Here is a 17,123-nt window from a genome sequence, read left to right on the forward strand (position 1 = left end):
ATGCCATATAGCCTCCTATTCGTGTTATGTTTATATATATATATATACATATATATATATATGGTCACTCCAAATTCAATTCTCTATAAAAGAACCATTAGGGGTCTCTTTAGCTTAATAGATATACATAATAGCGTGTTGCGTTCATTAACATGCACATCTAGTGATTTCACCTCCATTTTTACATATCCATGAATTCCACATAATAAGCTACATGTTGGAAACAAATATATCAATCAAATTAATGAAAGCACACAATGAGTGCCCTTGAAATGTAGAATGAAGCTTCTGTGAACTTTGCATTCCATGCAGGTATGTAAAGAACTGTTAACCCCCTAGTGCCATCAAAACCAATATCTCTAGCTGAAAGAATAAGGTTATATACCTGATAAAAGTGCTCACGCTTGGAAGCCACATCACATGGTGGAAGTTGTTCTATTTCAAGCACAAGCAAAAACAGTAGACAATAACAACTTTCGATTTAGTGCAACAAGAAAAATATGAGTAGCAGGTAACACTCTTCAAATTAGTCCATCTATTAACAGAACACAAACTGCAAAGGCTTCTAATCACTTAGACTTCCCTAGATTGTAAATGATGTAAGGATAGAGCTTAAACAACAGGAAGCTCGATCTAGAGGCAGACATTGAACCTAGATCAGAGAATCCCCATCCAAGGACATCTACTGCCCACGTCTCCAGTCCAGCATCCTCTAGCAAAGGTAAGGTGTATCTCCATTCTAAGCAAGAGCTGAAGAACCAAACAAAGAAACTTCTCTGACTCAGAAACTCAGCTCATTTAAGCAAGCCCCACAAGCAGAAAGTACAAGAGCAACAAAGGGACATGCTTTCTTAGTAAATGCAGTTCAAAAGAGAAGCAAGTTTTCTTGTTCTACGTCAAAATATAATGATGGATTGGTACCCAGAACAATATCAGTTACACGTACCTATCAAAACCATGGAGAAGCACAACTGGTTTGCCTTCAGTTCTTTGCAATGGCTTAACACAACTACTCATGAAACATTTTTCCGAGATGCTAGTCTGCAACCACCAATTCATTAGTGCACTGATGCGGGGAACATGCAAAAGAGGCATGAATATAAACCTACACAATGCAATAAACTTGAAGCCAATTTCCAATTAGAGTTACACAATTCTGTACTCTGGCGTGTGACCCTGATCCAAGACCCAGCATATGGGGGTCTTACACGGTGATCCAAGACCTGTAACCCATGACCATGATGATTACAGACTACCTTAAGGATGCAAAATGAGCAATATACAGAATTACATAGCCAGATTATTATCCATTTTCAATATATATATATATATATATATATATATATATATAGAGAGAGAGAGAGAGAGAGAGAGAGAGACCCATGCAAACTGGGTACAATCTGAGTATTTTTGGGACTTTTTTCTGCATAAATACCCTGCAGATGTGTTTGGCATGTTCATATAGTCAAATTTTGAAAAAAAAAACCCTCAAAAATCTCAGTTTGAGCATTAGTTTATAAAATTTCAGTCTATAGGGATTTAAGTTTTATGTCTTGCCTTGCCTAAAAGTAAGTAAAAAAGCTACCTAAAAGTTAGGGAGCAAAGCGACCGATTGAAACTGGCTCGTTTTGAACAGGGGTTGGTACAACTGACAGGCTCATGACCCTTTCTCCTGCTTCTATCAAAGCAACTCTCTTCAAATCTCCTGCTCAAAGCAAAGGGAGTTGATCCCACTCCCTCCTCCTTCCTTGAAACATCCAAAAATTTCCAACTTTTAATAGATTTTGAAAATCAAGTTTTGATGAATTCTGAACTAGTTTGGATGTTATTTGAAGTTTAAAAATCTTGATTTGGATGATTATTGAATCCAAAACACTGATCTGAACTCATATTTGGACTTTAGACAAATCCAGAATGTAATACATAGAAATTTTAATAATTAATAAATTATAAAAAAGATTTAAGTTTTTTATTCTGATCTATTCTGGATATAAGTTATAATCTAAAAACCTAGATTTTTGAGGTAATTATTGATCGAAATGAAGACCTGAACCTATATTCAAAATCTTGATAAAATCAAGTAGAATTGCTCAAAATCTGAAATTCAGGGACATTTTTGTAATTAATAAAGTTGTCTGGGCAAAATAGTAATTTATCAATCTAGTGGCATCCTTCGATAAAATCCCCAATTATATAAGGGTAAAAAGATAATTTTTTTTGGGAACATTTTCAAGAAATTAATAAATTTATTAGGGAAAAAACGGTAATTTGCCACCCCCAATGGCAAGCCCAGTAATTTCCTAAACTGTAGAAGGGTAATAGAGTAACTTCCAAATTCTCATATGGCATTTCTGAAAAATGAGATTTGATTAGGGGTAGAATAGGTATAAAAAAATAGAAAATAAAATATAATATAAATTTAATATTTTATATTATTTTATTCAGAGACCATGGTTTTGGGAAAACCACGGGCCCAAAAACATGGACAGCCATGGTTTTCCAAAACCATGGGTGACATGTGTCACCTCACAATGAGGAGGTGACACTCAACCTCTTTGCTTTTCTAACAAGTGTCATAAGAAAATAATATTTTATTTAAGTGGGGCCCACACCTCCTCTCTCCCCTATAAATAGCCCGACACCCCCTCTCTCTCTCCCCAGTTCAATCCAAGTCCTTCTCTCTCTAAGCACTCTCTCTCTCCTATTTCTCTCCCTAGCCCTAAGCTCTCTCTCTAAAATTCAAACCCAAACCTCCGTCTAAAACAATTTTTTTTCTGACAAACCCCTTCTAGACTCTTCCCTCTCTTACTAAGCGAGATTTGTTTCTTCATAGAAGTTTCAACAAGTTAGAATCAACCTCGGAAGTGCTGCCTGTAGGAGTTCTGCTAAATTTAGCAAAAATATCAAAGTAGTACTAACCTGATTTGTTTTCTAAATCAGGTTAGTACCCAAATCCTTCTTCTAGATTCAAAATTTATAATTATAGGACCTCCTACTCTCTTACTGAACCCTAGGACTTCTCTCTTTATATTTAAATTTTGATAATTATGCCAAAATTTAATTCAGCCCTGCCTCTACGTAGAGGAGGTTCTTTTAAAATTTCTTTAAATATTTTTTAGTACTTAGAACTACTATAGCAGTAGTTCTGGCAAAATTTTTTCTAAAAGATTTTTGAAAAATAGAACTACTATAGCAGAAGTTCTGGCAAAATCTTTTTAAAAGATTTCTGAAAAATAGCATTAGTATGATAATTTTTCAAAAAGGATTTTAAAATTTTGAATTATTTTAATAAGAATTCCGACAAAAACTTTTCTGATATTTTAGAAATTTTGAATTAATTTAGTAGGAATTATGTCAAAAAAATTCTAAATATTTCAAGAAAATTCGATTTCAATAAAGGTGACTTTTAAAAAAAAAATTAAAATCTTTTTTAGATATTCGAGTCAAATTTTTTGAAAAACCTTTATAAAAATATTTGTAACGCAAAGTCATGTTCAAATTTTTACAACTGAAATTCAAGTCCAAACAATTTTTTTAATGTTTGAGTTATTACAGAGGAAACTCTTGTGAAAATCTCTATAAAATTTTTAAGATCATTTTTAAATAAATTTTTTTAGATTTTTAGTAATTCTTTAAAAAGCACTTCTTTTATTTTTATAGGGCAGATACTACCCAAAATTCAATAGAAAAACATATTCTAATATAATAAATTTTACCAAAATAAATCAAATCATGAGTGCTTTATCTTGTTCTACTTCGTTCGATCAGAAATCAAGGTAAGTCATTCTATTAAAATCTTATAATTTTTATATTAGACATGTTTCTGATGCATGTATGAGTATTTAAAATTTTATTTATGATCATATGCATATTTTAGCATCTACATGAGCAGATACTTGTTTTGAATGATACGATTTTGAATTTTTATAAGTATTATGGTCAAGGCTTAGATGATTTTAGATTTTGATAAAAAGAGTAATTATGTATAGCATGCTGATTTTTGAAAGATTTTATTGTGCGGGTTCTCTAAACCCAAGAGTTGCAAATAAGGCACTCATTTGTTTCTGAGTCATGTCTACACACAAACATAAATAGTTTTGCCTTCACAGACGAAGACGAATGCTCGCTTTGCAGAGCAATGTTGAATGGGCTGAGTACATATGACCCTAGTATTTATTTTAAAAGAGTGATTGAGCTATTGAGCCTAGTTTAAAAAACGTTAAGTCCTATAAAAGAACCCTTTGTGCCCATTCAAGTCTAGCTTACCTTGGAAGGGGTAGTGGTACATCAAGGAGTGACACTGTTGTGATGATGATTTTGAGAGCGATAGATTCCCCGGGGCCTCCTATCACTCGGGTTGAAGTGGCTGAGGCTATCGACATGTCCTAGGTGATAGGCTTCAAACTGTCGCAATCAGTGGATGCATTCGCTTCTCCTTTTTCTCGCCATTGCAAGACTCTTTTCGATCATTGACTGTTTGCTTTGGGAGTATGTTTCAGTCAGGTACCTGGGTAATTTACATTATAATAATATACCCCCAAAATGCTTTGTCTGAAATATGAGTGGTCCCCTACCGTATCAGGGGGATGATAAATATTGAAACAAAGACCTTCTCTTTCACAAAAATTGTTATGAAAATATGCCCTAATAATACTACATATAATTATATTTTTAATTGCATAATTGTTCTTTGATGCATGTATTTTTTATTTAAATTACTGAAATCATGCTTAATATTTGAATTGTCTGATTTTGATTAATAGCTTACCTGGTTGTCATAAGTCTCTCCCCGTTTCATGGGGATTACAGGTTCAGATATGGAGTAGATTTTAAAGCAGTGGATGTTGGACAAGAGTGACATCGAAGAACCCAGATTCCCAAGATCCTAGAATTAATTTAGGATTTATTTTAAATTTAATCCAAAATATTTTATTTTTTAAATCTTTTGTAAAAGACTATGTATATAATGCTTGTATAAATTTAATTTAATTTAATTTATATTGTGGTTTGTGAAATATAACATGCCCGAGGTTTAAAACCAAAAGCCAAAAATCGTTCCGGCTGTTTATTTGAAAAGAAAAATAAAATAAAATTTTACACATTTTTAAAGGTTTTTAAATCCCGGGGCATTACACTCCTTCCCTCCTCTTTATCTTCCCTCTGGAAAAGCCTTGCCGAATGGGAAGCATGAGGCCTCCCTCAAGAGGCAGAATGCAGTATCAAGGATAACAAATTGTTCTGCTTGTCGAAAAGTTAGATAAACTAGTTCTGTTGGTGAAATGGTTGTTGCACAAACTGCACACTGGACTAGCTAATCCCCATGCAGATATACTATCTGCTACATTGGAATTCATAAACAAATGTGTCTTTGTTCCAACCGCTGCCCCCCCTGCGGAGCAAGAGGATAGGTTGGTTCCCTCTGCCGAGATGTTGGGCAACAAGTGCTTGTTCCTGTTACTCTGACTTGCGAGATAGAGCGTTGCACTATAGCACAAATGTCTCAAGCAAAGCGTGTGGTGCACGCACAAGATTGTTCTGTTCTCGCAGCACTGGGCAAGTAGAAAGCCAAGCAAGCAAGTTCTCGCTAGCCTAGCATCCTGAGTGAGCCCCCTTTGGGGGTGGCAGGCAAGCATCTTTCGAGAGAAAGACCCTAATTGCCCAACTCAATAGCGAGCTAGTTAGATCGTCGAGATTGATGATTAACCCCTGGAAGATGGCATCATTTCTAGCATACCTTAAAAAACCATTTGATTGGAAGATGGCATCTTTATTGATGACTTCACTCGATTTACATGGATTTACTTCTTAAGCCGCAAATCCGAAGTTTTCTTCTTCTTTAAAGAATTTCATGCGATGGTTAAAAATCATTTTTTGGGAAATTTGTCAATTCTTAGGTCTGATTCGGGAGACGAATACATGTCAAATGAATTTCAAAGCTATTTAAAAGAAAATGGAATTTGTCATCAACGTTCTTGTCCCAACACTCCGCAACAAAATGGTCTTGTGGAAAGAAAGCATAGACACATAATAGAAACCACAAGAATGTTATTAATTTCAAAAAATATTCCAAAATCCTTTTGGGCCGAAGCGGTTCTAACCTCAACATACCTTATCAATAGAATCCCCTCATCTTCTTTGAAAAATCTTTCTCCATTTGAGAAACTTTACAATATGTCTCCCGATTATAAAAGACTAAGAATTTTTTGATGTAAATGCTTTGTTCTAACTCACAAAAATGATAAACTTTCCCCTAGGGCTATTGAATGTATTTTCTTAGGATATGGCGAAAAACAAAAAGGTTATCGATGTTTTGACATACTAAAAAACAAACTTTATATCTCAAAAGATGTTACATTCCTAGAAGAAGAAAATGGTCTTTTGCACAAACCAAATGAAAATATTGATTATTCCTTTTTATTTGACTTGTTACCTCAAGAAAACATCATAGATGATCATATTGATCTTAGTGAACCTCTTATAGAAGATCATTTTGAACATCCAAATGATGATCAAAATTTAGAAGAAAATGTATCAAGACAAACACAAGTCTACTCTAGAAGGAATGAAAGAAATCCACCTTGTGCCCTTGAAAAATTCTCTCAAAGTGAGTCGATTGAAGAAACCTCTCAAAGAAGATCAAATCGTATTTCTAAAGTACCAAATAGATTTATATCTTATGATTCTTTTTCTCCAAACTTTCGAGCATGTCTACTAGCTCTTCACTCCTTTCATGAACCATCTCATTACAATGATGCTAAACAATATGCTCATTGGAATGAAGCAATGAAACTGGAACTTAATGCTCTTAAAAAGGCACAAACTTGGGAAATCATTGATCCACCCAATGGCAAGAAACTCATTGGATGTAGATGGGTCTTTAAAGTAAAAACTAAGAGTGATGGTTCATTAGAAAGATATATAAGGCTAAGTTAGTAGCCAAAGGATATGCCCAAGAGTATGGGGTAGATTATGATGAAACTTTTGCCCCAGTTGCTCGAATGACTAGTGTTCGAGCCCTTATTGCAATAGTCTCTATTAAAAAATGGTCAATTTTTCAACTTGATGTCAAAAATGCCTTTTTAAATGGAAATTTAAATGAAGAAGTTTATATGGAACCTCCTCCAGGTATGAATTTAAATGAAAAAAAATTAAAATTAAAAAAGGCCTTATATGGACTTAAGCAAGCTCCTAAAGCTTGGTATGACAAGTTTAGTAATATATTAATCAATTTAGGATTTACTTTTTGCTATACTGACACTGCTCTTTTTGTTAAGAAAACGGGTGACTCCATTGTTATGCTTCTGTTATATGTTGATGATATGATCATCACTGGGAGTGACAAAAAGGGGGTAAATAATGTAAAGGCTATGTTAAAAGAAACTTTTGATATGTCTGACCTTGGATACTTGAGATATTTTTTAGGAATTAAAGTAGCTTATTCTGCGCGAGGATACATCCTATCTCAAATGAAATTAGCTGCAGACATTTATACCAAGTCAAGAATATCTGATGAAAAGAAAGTTGAGACTCCTGAAGTTATCAATGCAAAACTGAGACTTGAGGATGGTGTTCTTCTTGAGGATCCAACCCCCTTCTGTCAATTAATTGGATCCCTCACTTATCTATCCATCACACGTCCGGATATAGCTCATGCGGTTCATGCAGCAAGCCAGTTTCAGCATGCACCCACTTCGGTTCATATGGCCGCCGTAATGAGAATTGTGCGATACGTCAAAATACCATCTCCAAGGGACTCTTGTTATCCTCTTCCTCATCTCTTGAGTTAACTGTTTTTACTGATGCTGACTGGGGAGGATATCCCAATGATTGTATCTCAACTACTGGTCTTTGCATTTTTTTAGGTGAATCCCTCATTTCGTGGAAATGCAAGAAACAGCAGAAGGTCTCACTATCATCCACTGAAGCTGAGTATCAGGCCATGGCAATGACAACTATGGAAATCGTATGGCTCAGAAGTCTCCTTGGTGACATGGGTGTCCTCATTTCCTCTCCCACCAAGCTCTACTGTGATAACAAAAGCGCGATATATATTGCAAGCAATCATACTTTTCACGAGCGGACCAAGCATATTGAAATGGATTGTCATTATGTTCGAGACGAATATCTCAGAGGAACTATCACATTGCCATATGTTACTTCAGAATATCAACTGGCTTACTTCTTCACCAAAGCGCTCCCAACTCCACGATTTATGTTTCTTCTTAGCAAACTTTCAGTCTTCTCCCCGTAAAGTTTGAGGGGCATGTTAAATTATGTATATATAAATATATATATATATATATATATATACATATACTTATATATATATATATGTATATATACATAATATATTTCTTTTTCTTTTTCTGTACAACCAAAAACCCGATAGGGGTGTTTTGGTAAATCACCATGTACTTTTTCCTTTTTGCATTTTTCCTTTTTTCTTTCTTTTTCCCCTTTTTCTTTTTCTTTTTTTATTTCTTAGTTTTACTTTTGAAGGACCATAAGGGGCCCCATCTATCTAGTCGTTGGGGCCCCAACGATCATATTTATGACTGTTGGGGCTCCCAACGACTAGAAGGGAGCCCCCTTTATGGTCCTCCTTTAGCTCTCCTCCTCTATAAATAGAGGAGGCTCTCACTTGTAAAGGTATTGGGTTTTCACCCTCCTCTTTCTTTCTTCAATAATATTCAACTTATGACTTTAAGTCATTTTCTACTTTTGTGAGTTTTGTGCATACACTTTTAGTGTTTGTGTTCTTGACTTTTGTGATCACTCTTAAAGAGTGCTTTTGCTCTATTGGTGCTTCCGCCCCTCTTCATTACAGCCAAATAGGTTGAACAACATGCTTGTCGATAATAGTAGGGGTCTCGAAGTGAAATGAGTAAGTTGTGCTCACCAGGAGAGTTTTTCAATCAACTACTTGCACTTCATTGAGGACTTCTTTAACTTACTTCACTTACCGCTACTCGCCCAAGCACCTAGAACAAGACATTCTCGTTGTGTCGCACCCTAACTTCCTTCACTTTCACTACCGCTTCTCAGAAAATAAGTTATTTTATCTAAAGCTACTGCGCTAGGTCTCACACCCAAACGAGTATTTCATTTTGCCACTGGACTATCACTGCTAATAGAAAAAAAAATACTGACCCTACGTCTTTGTTCCACTTGTTAAGGTGACTCAAATTCTAACCAGCCTTTGAAAGACTGACTAAGCTAGTTGCATTTCTTTTGAGTCGACCCGTGCACGGGCAAGCAATGGAGGTAAGATTGATGCAAGGGCCAGTATATCAGCCGCGTGTGTATTGTGTTGTTAGTAGGTGAGAGGCAGCATAGTTGTTCCTAGTCTCTGTTAGCAACGAGCCCACAGAGTTCCTAAAAGGGTGGGAACTCATAGGAGCCGGTCACTGAGGTTGGTGAACTCAGGGTGCCTACCGTACTTGTTCCTCTATCCATCCACGGACGAAATTCCGTCTTTCGAGAGGAAGGGGGCACCTGACATTGACCAGGGGGGCGGACCAACCAACAAAAAAAGAGTTGGCTTACGGAGCTTAGTCATCTTTCCAAGGGCGAAGGGGGGTTCCTAACATCACGTAGGATTTCCTTCAACAAGAAAGGACTGTTGTTGTGAGTGATCACGCATGATAGAGAATGATGGATCAACGAACCAATTGATTAACCGAGATGTGATGCTCACTAATCGACCATGGGCAGATGTGGATTGGTAGTTGAAGTTGCCACTGTGAATGGACAATGACATTATTATGTAACCGCTCGTTGTCCCCTATTAAGAAGAAAGGGGCAGAGAAGGTCAATCAATTATTTGCCATTTATGATTGCCAATCATGTACTTTTGTTGTATGATCAATAGGGAAGGGGGCGAGTCCATTCTAGTTCGAGCCTCTCTGTCCACAAGGGCAACACACAACGAAGACAAATGCTCCTTTATATATAGGGGTATTGTTTGCAAGCCTCACGGATAAGGAACCTTGTAGCAAAAAGTGTAATATTTTTACTTTTTTTTTCAGTTTTTTTGCACATCTGACCCTCCAGCTGTGATTTACATATAAAGATCATGTTTTTATGATGTGTATATCAGATTTTACAAGGGTTGAAAAATCAACAGCCTATAATGTACCAAAATTTTAAACCTCAAAAACACATATTTTTACATCAAAAAACTATTATCCAATGGTCGATTCCAACTATTTTGACCATGTTGAACACATCCATGAAGTCAGATTTAGTCAAAACAACCAACTCCTATGAGTTCCAACTTTTCCAATTAGGGGGTTTCTTACCCAACCTAAGGAAGGTCGATCGAATGACTCCCCTTCTCCAATGCTTGAGCATCTCATCGATCAAACCTTATATATTTGTTCTTTATAATTTATTTAGTAAGAAATATGCTTTACACAAAGACTTTATGATGTATAGGCATGTTTTTCGAAATGTGAAAATTTGATGGCTGACAATTAGGGATGTCAACAAGTTAGGTTTACCCGGACTTGACCCGAACCAAACCCTATAGGGTTCGGGTATGGTGATAAATAATAAGACCTAAAGGTCTGATTAATATATGGATCCAGGTATAAGTTTATGAAATTTTATACCAGACCCGGACACGAGTTTCAATTAAGACCTGCAAATTTTCAATGTAAAAATAATAAAAAATATGGTTTTACCGGGTATGGTCTGGGTCTGGTTCATATAGTTCTTATCGGGTCTGAGTATGGTTTGTCTTATAGTGGACCTGATTAGACCCAGGTCTGGACCAGATCCCAACCCGAAAATCAAGTCCAAGTTTGGTTCTACCTGGGTCTGAACTAAACCTGACCTATTGACACCCCTACTTATAATGCATTTAAAACTTTACAATACCAAGTTTCGTGGGCCGTTGATTTTTAGCGCTTTAAAAAACACATCTAACCATAAAAAATTGTTAGAACCCGACCTTAGGCAGGGGCAGTTCTGACAGATCCAGTCGTGGGAGAGGCCTGGGTGTGGATCCCAGAAGAGAGCGTCAGCAAGGAGGAGGGACAAAATAGTTCCCTCCTACCCGACGTCCTGCGCTGGGAAAGTGGTAGGGGCATATGGAGGGATAATATTGATCCCTCGAGATTGAAAATCATAAACAAGAACGAAAAATATAGATTGACTCAATAAACTTCATTCATAATTAATCAAGAATAAGAAACACATATTTAAAGAGTCTAACCAAGAGTCCTAAAAAAAAATAAGACTCCAACAAAACAAGAATCTAAATAGAAAAGGGCATCCCCCAAATGCCAGTTAGACAAGGACTCTTTGGCAGATCTGTATTTAGATCTGGATCTTGTAAATAGGATCCTCCTTGGAGGGATTTGGGGTAGTCCATAACAATCCACTCTTCTCAAACTCGCCTTGTCCTCAAGGCAAGAACTATCTGAAAACTACTGCAACATTGGCTCGATTGGAGGGTCAAGCTCATAGGACATGAATCTCTGGCTAATTGTCCCACTGGTACAAGACCAATACCAGTCCATCCTAAATAGTTTCTCTTTGGCCACACATGCCAATTCAAAACACTGGATCAAGGTGATGGGTCTCATCGCTTGGATCTCGATCCGCAAGTCTGCTTCGAGACCTGCTATGAACGCCCTCATCAATGATTCCTGTGACCACCCCGTCACTAAAATGCTAGAACTCAGCCTAGTACTCAATGACGTTGTCCTGTTGGTGGATCTTGGATAATGTAACATGGTGGTTGGCGTAAGCAGACTGACCAAACCGTATCACCAAAGCCACGAGAAGGCCTTCCAAAAGGATGTTCCCAACCTAACCAGTGGTATCAACGGATTGCCTCTTCCTCCATGTGAATCGAGGCAAAGGCAACCCAATCTTCATCTGGCATTTTGGTGATTTTAAAATATTGCTTGTCACATACTAACGAATTGGTGGGGTCCACACTGGTGAACTTTGGGAAGTCCAATCAGGGCTGACAGACAGAATAAGCCCTATTAGTGGATCCCGACTCCGGACCATTCATAGTGGATCCCTCGGGATGTCCTGAGGAGCTACCCTAGGCTCCACGGTTTTGCATGGAGTCAAGGATCGTAAGAACCTACTGGAATCGCTCATCCAGCTTCCCATTTGGATCGTCTATACATTCGTTCATCCTATTGATTCCTCAAAGTGACTGTCGCAAGCTTGAATCTCTGTGGGGAGCTTGCCAGAGTTTGATGTTGAACCCGTGTCATCCTTAGAGTTTCTCAAGCATATACAGATTCAAGAAACCAATCGGGAACTTGCAACCAAACAAAAACACCTCACGCGTGTGACCCACTAGGCGCAGGGCTTGTGCACTTAAGATTGATCTTCAAAGCCGCAAGCTGATACATTGGCTGTATCCTCTTAAAAGCGGAGACTAATCCACTAGCGAGCCTAAGAATCTGATCTTTGTGCAGACGGTAAAAGATCAGCCTCACGCCTAGCGAATCGCCTAAAAAAAAAGATTGTCCAGTACCCAAAAAGAATCCCAAGTGACGCCTAAAGACTAAACCCAACAAGAATCACAAAAAAGGGGTTAGATTGCACCTGATTGAAACCGAGAAGGGCGTGAGCCCTTGTTAACGCGAAAAAAAAAATCAGATCTAACTCCAAGAATGCAGATCTGGTCATTCTTGATTCCGAAATGTTAGAACCTGAACTCAGGGAGGGGCAGTTCTGACAAATCCAACCATGGGAGAGGCATCCCAGAAGGGAGGATGGAGAAAATTGTTCTCTCCTAGTTGGTGTACTGCACTCGGAAAGTGGTAGGGGGCGTGTGGAGGGAGATGAAAATCACGAACATAAACGAATTCACTCAATAAACTTTATTAATAATTAATCAAAAATAAAAAACACATATTTAAAAAGTAAGCAAGAGTCCTAAAGAAAATAAGAGTCCAAGAAACCAAAAAACAAGAATCCTAACAGAAATGGGCATCCCTTGGTGCCAAGACTCTTGGGCAGATCTGGATCTGAATCTTGCAAATCAGATCCTTCTTGAATGGATCTGGGGCTGTAAAAAAACACGTCACTCACTAAATAATCCAATATATAAAGTTGATCGATGAAAAACTCAATCCTTAGACGTTTCTATAAGCATGCAGTCAAAAATAGAATATATATATATATATATATATATATATATATATATATTCTATTTTTGGTAACCTGCATGGTTCAAAATCTGCACTATTTTAAGAGGTCTCCAGAAGCATGCAGTCATGTTAGGTCATTTTGGGATGGAGAGTCTCACTGCAGCGCGTTGCAGATGTACTTCTTAACTTCATATCCAAACTAATCAGATGTAGTGTAACCATGTTCCTATATAGTTTTGGGTTCAGCCAAGGACATCCCTTTGTGTCCAATTATGGGGGCGTTGATGTCCATGTAAGTTTAAACAGATCTGCATATTCATTGGATAGAGAGACACCTCTGACAGTGTTACCGTCGGAGGCTTTTTGGATGTCGTTCATCTTAAAGATGAGCTAACACCCATCAAAACAATAATGAACCAGCTCATTTTAAATCATTCCCAGTTCAACGGGGGCTCTGCGTGGTTGGTAGGAGCTGTCAGTGCACGTCTCCTTGTGGTGGGACGTTGCAAGTTACAGTTGAATAATAACTGGTGGGGTCAGTCAGCCTAACCCCTAGCTTGCCTTAAAAAAAAAAGTTCATTTAAAATCATTCCCATGCCATCCATCCAAAATACAAACAGAGTGGGCCCATCCAAATGATGGGCATCACATTTGTACAGGTTTTGGATGCCGTTCATCTTAAGATCAATGGCATCAAGAGGTGCTTTGTCGTAATAACGTCAGAGCACACTCTGACCTGATCCCATCTCCATTGGATATATAACCATCTGGATCGGAAAACTTCAAACAACGACGCAATGACGGTGATGCATAAAAAAGCCAATCCGTGCTAAGATGGTGAGTGTTAATGACATGCTGGGTCATAGCACAAGCCAAGAGTGAAAGTTTTCATTGATGCCGTCCAGCTAGTTTATAGAAGTCATATTTGGAGTTTTTTTTTTTTTTGAAAGGCACGCTGGGGTTAGGCAGACTCACCAGTGGTACAACATACCATTGGGTTTTGAACTTGTAACGCCCCAACACAACACATGGTGGAGTTAACTGAGACAAGGTGAATAACGTTTTGAAGAGAATGGTAAATTTGAGAATTTATTTATTTATTTTTTTATGATGAGGAACCCTCGCCTAAGCAAGAAAAAATTCAGGGTAGGACCTTGCCTTATGTGACCCACCTCTGAAAGCTAAGGATACACCAGTGTGTCAGCAGGGTTTGATTTGATCCGGTGTCTTCGTCACGCACAACCACCCCCGCTGGCCACAGCCAACTTCGTGGAAATTCACAATCCAAAAGCTACCGCATCAGCTATACAGCCAAACAGCACAAAGTCGACGGTCGTAGTCAGAGAAAATTAAATCTCATAAAAGAGCGTAATGACCCCGATTTTCCTAATAAAGTGAGTCAAATGACTAAAATACCCATCCTTTTTTTTATGAGGATAATTAAGTAATTTTCAACTGCAAAGAAGCAGGTCATATCAGAAAATTTAGAAAAGTTAAACCCCTTTTTTAAATTATGGGCAAAAAAGTATGACGGTGAGGAGTTAGGAGGTTGGGGGCGTTGGTGAACTTTGCAAAATTGGGGCTTAACCTATCTCAAGTTTGGCGTCGTTGCCTTAAAGGATGGGGGCTGGACGCGACTCCCTAAGAGGGAAGCGCGCTTGGTGCGTGCTTCTAAAGCTAGAAGCGCAATGCTTTTCTCAAAAGGAAAAAGCATGAGAGAAACTCGGTTTTCATTTGGGAGAAGAGCGCTTTCATTTTGTTTTCCACACATTTCTTTTTCACTTCACACTCGCTTTTCTCCCTCACTTTTTTCTTTGTTTTTGGCATTTTTCATGTTATTATTTATTTTTTTCACTTTTTCCCTTGCTTCCCACTCGTTTTCCCTTTGTTTCCCCTCGCCTCTTTTTTTTTTTGCTTCTCATACGCTTCCCCGCTCCAGCTTCACGCATCACTTCCTGTATCTGATGAAAGGACCCGTGACGCGTCAGGGCAGCCCCACATTCACTTCTTAGCAAACAACAAGGAGGAAACGAGCGAAGAAAGAAGAAATAATAAGAATAAAAACAAGACGTGTTGCAGTCACCAAGTTCACTTCACCTCTTGTTAGGTCAGCTTTTGGAGCAGCTCTAACCTTCGAGAAGGAGGAGGTGTCACGGGCTTAAAAGCGAAGACCCCCACAACGTCATGGCGGTCCAAAACAAAAGTACTACTTAATTTTTTATAGGCAAGCTAGGGTTAGAAAGGCCTCTACCAGTTATACAATTATACCATTGGGTTTCCGAACACCAGGTGACGTGCACTAACTGCTCCTCCTGCCAGACAAGCGGAGCCCTCATTGTTCAAAAGTACTAGTTGAATGAGACAAAAGAGAGAGAGAGAGTCAGCTGACCTGTTTATAACGTCCGTAGTAAAAAAAAGTCCAGGTCCCTTTCGCCCATCGGGAAGCAGACCCAGTTTTGGCCTTGCGGCCGGGGTACACTCTTGGTTCGAGCCATCCCCTCGTGAGATGAATGGAGCCCTCACCAGCTCAACCCATACCCACAGTTAAAATTACGCAAAAACGGCAACAATTAGTTAAATGATGCAAGTTAGGGTTGCAAAACGACCCCAGCAGCTAGTGGCTCAGCTCGTTCCAAGCTCGTATGTGTTCGACTCGCAGATTCAAAAATTCTTTTGAAAAAAAAAAAGACGCGAGGACATGGAATTTAAAAAAAAAAAACAATTAATAAAAAACTATTTTTTTAATATTTTAATGCTAAAAAGATGCACTTTTATTCAAATAATACTTTTAAAACATTAAAAATATTAAATATTAGTGTCCATGTCCACCTGTCTGCACGTATCACCCAAGGCACGCCTGTGACAGACATAGTTATTGGCCTACTAGAAAGCACCTCTGACGGAATACACAAGAACAAAATAAATGCAATGCAGTCACTTTGATAAAAAGATGGAGTGACATCGCATGTTCTCTAGTTCAAACCGAGGAATTAGTTAGAGATATGGGTACATGATTAAAACTGATTGGAATCTGCAAATATCGATCAAAGAAATGTTTAAGAAAAATGGCAAACAAGAGGCAGGTTAAATTCGACTTCAATTTGATAACGGAAATATAGGGAAAAACATTGGCTACCCCTAAAAATAGGATCAAGCATAACAAAAAAATGAGAGAGAGAGAGAGAGAAAGAGAGCCGCAAGCAGAAAAAGGGGTACAAATCAGCAAAATTTCTCCAATTTCACCCCTAAAAATAGGGGAAGACTAATCAAATCACGGAAAATGCGTGAGAGAGAGAGAGGAAGGGTGGCTGACCTTGACGGGGAGCCTCTCGATCCTTAGGGCCATCCTTCGCGTGGCTCGATCCCGTACCCTCTCGATCTCCATCGGAAGGAAGGAAGGGAAGCACCGCTCCGCAATGCCGCCGTCCCCCTCCACCGCGCTGCATCGCAGAACCCCTGGCCGCGTGGAACACGCCAACGTCATCATAATCATCCCGATCTCTATCTCGATTTCCCCTGAAGGCAAGCTTCCAAGGGGAGCGAAAATTTCTCCGGCGAGAAGCAGCCCGAGTTGCAGAGACTACCGAGCGATCTCGGAAACCGACGGCTGGATTCTCCCACCGAAAATGGAGACGAGATCCCTGCCGTCCAGATCTCTGTCTCTCTCGTGACAGCTTATAACGTGGGAAGACATCCAAATTGCCACATGAACTTAATAAAATTACAAAATCGTTAGCTTTCATAGTCTTACAGTGAACCTATCCTTTTAATAAATGCCAGGTTCACTGTAAGAAAGTTGAAGAAAGCGAACAATTTTGTAATTTAAAGAGCTTTACTTTCACTAAAAATACGTAGAAAAACTCGGGTCAAACTGAAAAACCATAAGCAAACCCCAACCGGGTATTACTCAGGTGGGACTCGGATCGACCCGAACAATATGCAGGTCAGCCTTTTTAATGTTCATATCAGGGAATTCGGGTTGAAGTTGGGTCAGTTACC

General features: G+C 38.4%; 1 protein-coding gene across 1 annotated transcript; it reads right to left on the bottom strand.

Moving 5' to 3' along the window:
• Positions 1-112: 112 nt before the first annotated feature.
• LOC149837702 (alpha/beta hydrolase domain-containing protein VTE7-like) lies at positions 113-16,782 on the bottom strand. Its single transcript, XM_090006184.1, has 3 exons — positions 16,438-16,782; positions 947-1,041; positions 113-750 (listed from the first exon to the last, which is right to left on the bottom strand). Exons 1-3 carry the CDS (start codon positions 16,615-16,617, stop codon positions 570-572), a joined length of 456 nt encoding a protein of 151 aa, XP_089862310.1. The 5' UTR covers positions 16,618-16,782; the 3' UTR covers positions 113-569.
• Between the last annotated feature and the right edge of the window lie 341 nt (positions 16,783-17,123).

The sequence above is a fragment of the Nuphar pumila genome, chromosome 5 (assembly GCF_984573655.1).
Source record: "Nuphar pumila chromosome 5, dmNupPumi1.hap1.1, whole genome shotgun sequence".
Classification (NCBI taxonomy): Eukaryota; Viridiplantae; Streptophyta; class Magnoliopsida; order Nymphaeales; family Nymphaeaceae; genus Nuphar; species Nuphar pumila.

Bases quoted from the DNA above. Each gene is read 5' to 3' on its own strand.
- LOC149837702 (XM_090006184.1), bottom strand. From the start codon at position 16,617: ATGATTATGATGACGTTGGCGTGTTCCACGCGGCCAGGGGTTCTGCGA. The intron at 1,042-16,437 runs GTCAGCCACCCT...TGGTGGTTGCAG, and splicing joins TCGAGAGGCTCCCCGTCAAG to ACTAGCATCTCGGAAAAATG. The intron at 751-946 runs GTACGTGTAACT...TTGGTTCTTCAG, and splicing joins CTTCTCCATGGTTTTGATAG to CTCTTGCTTAGAATGGAGAT.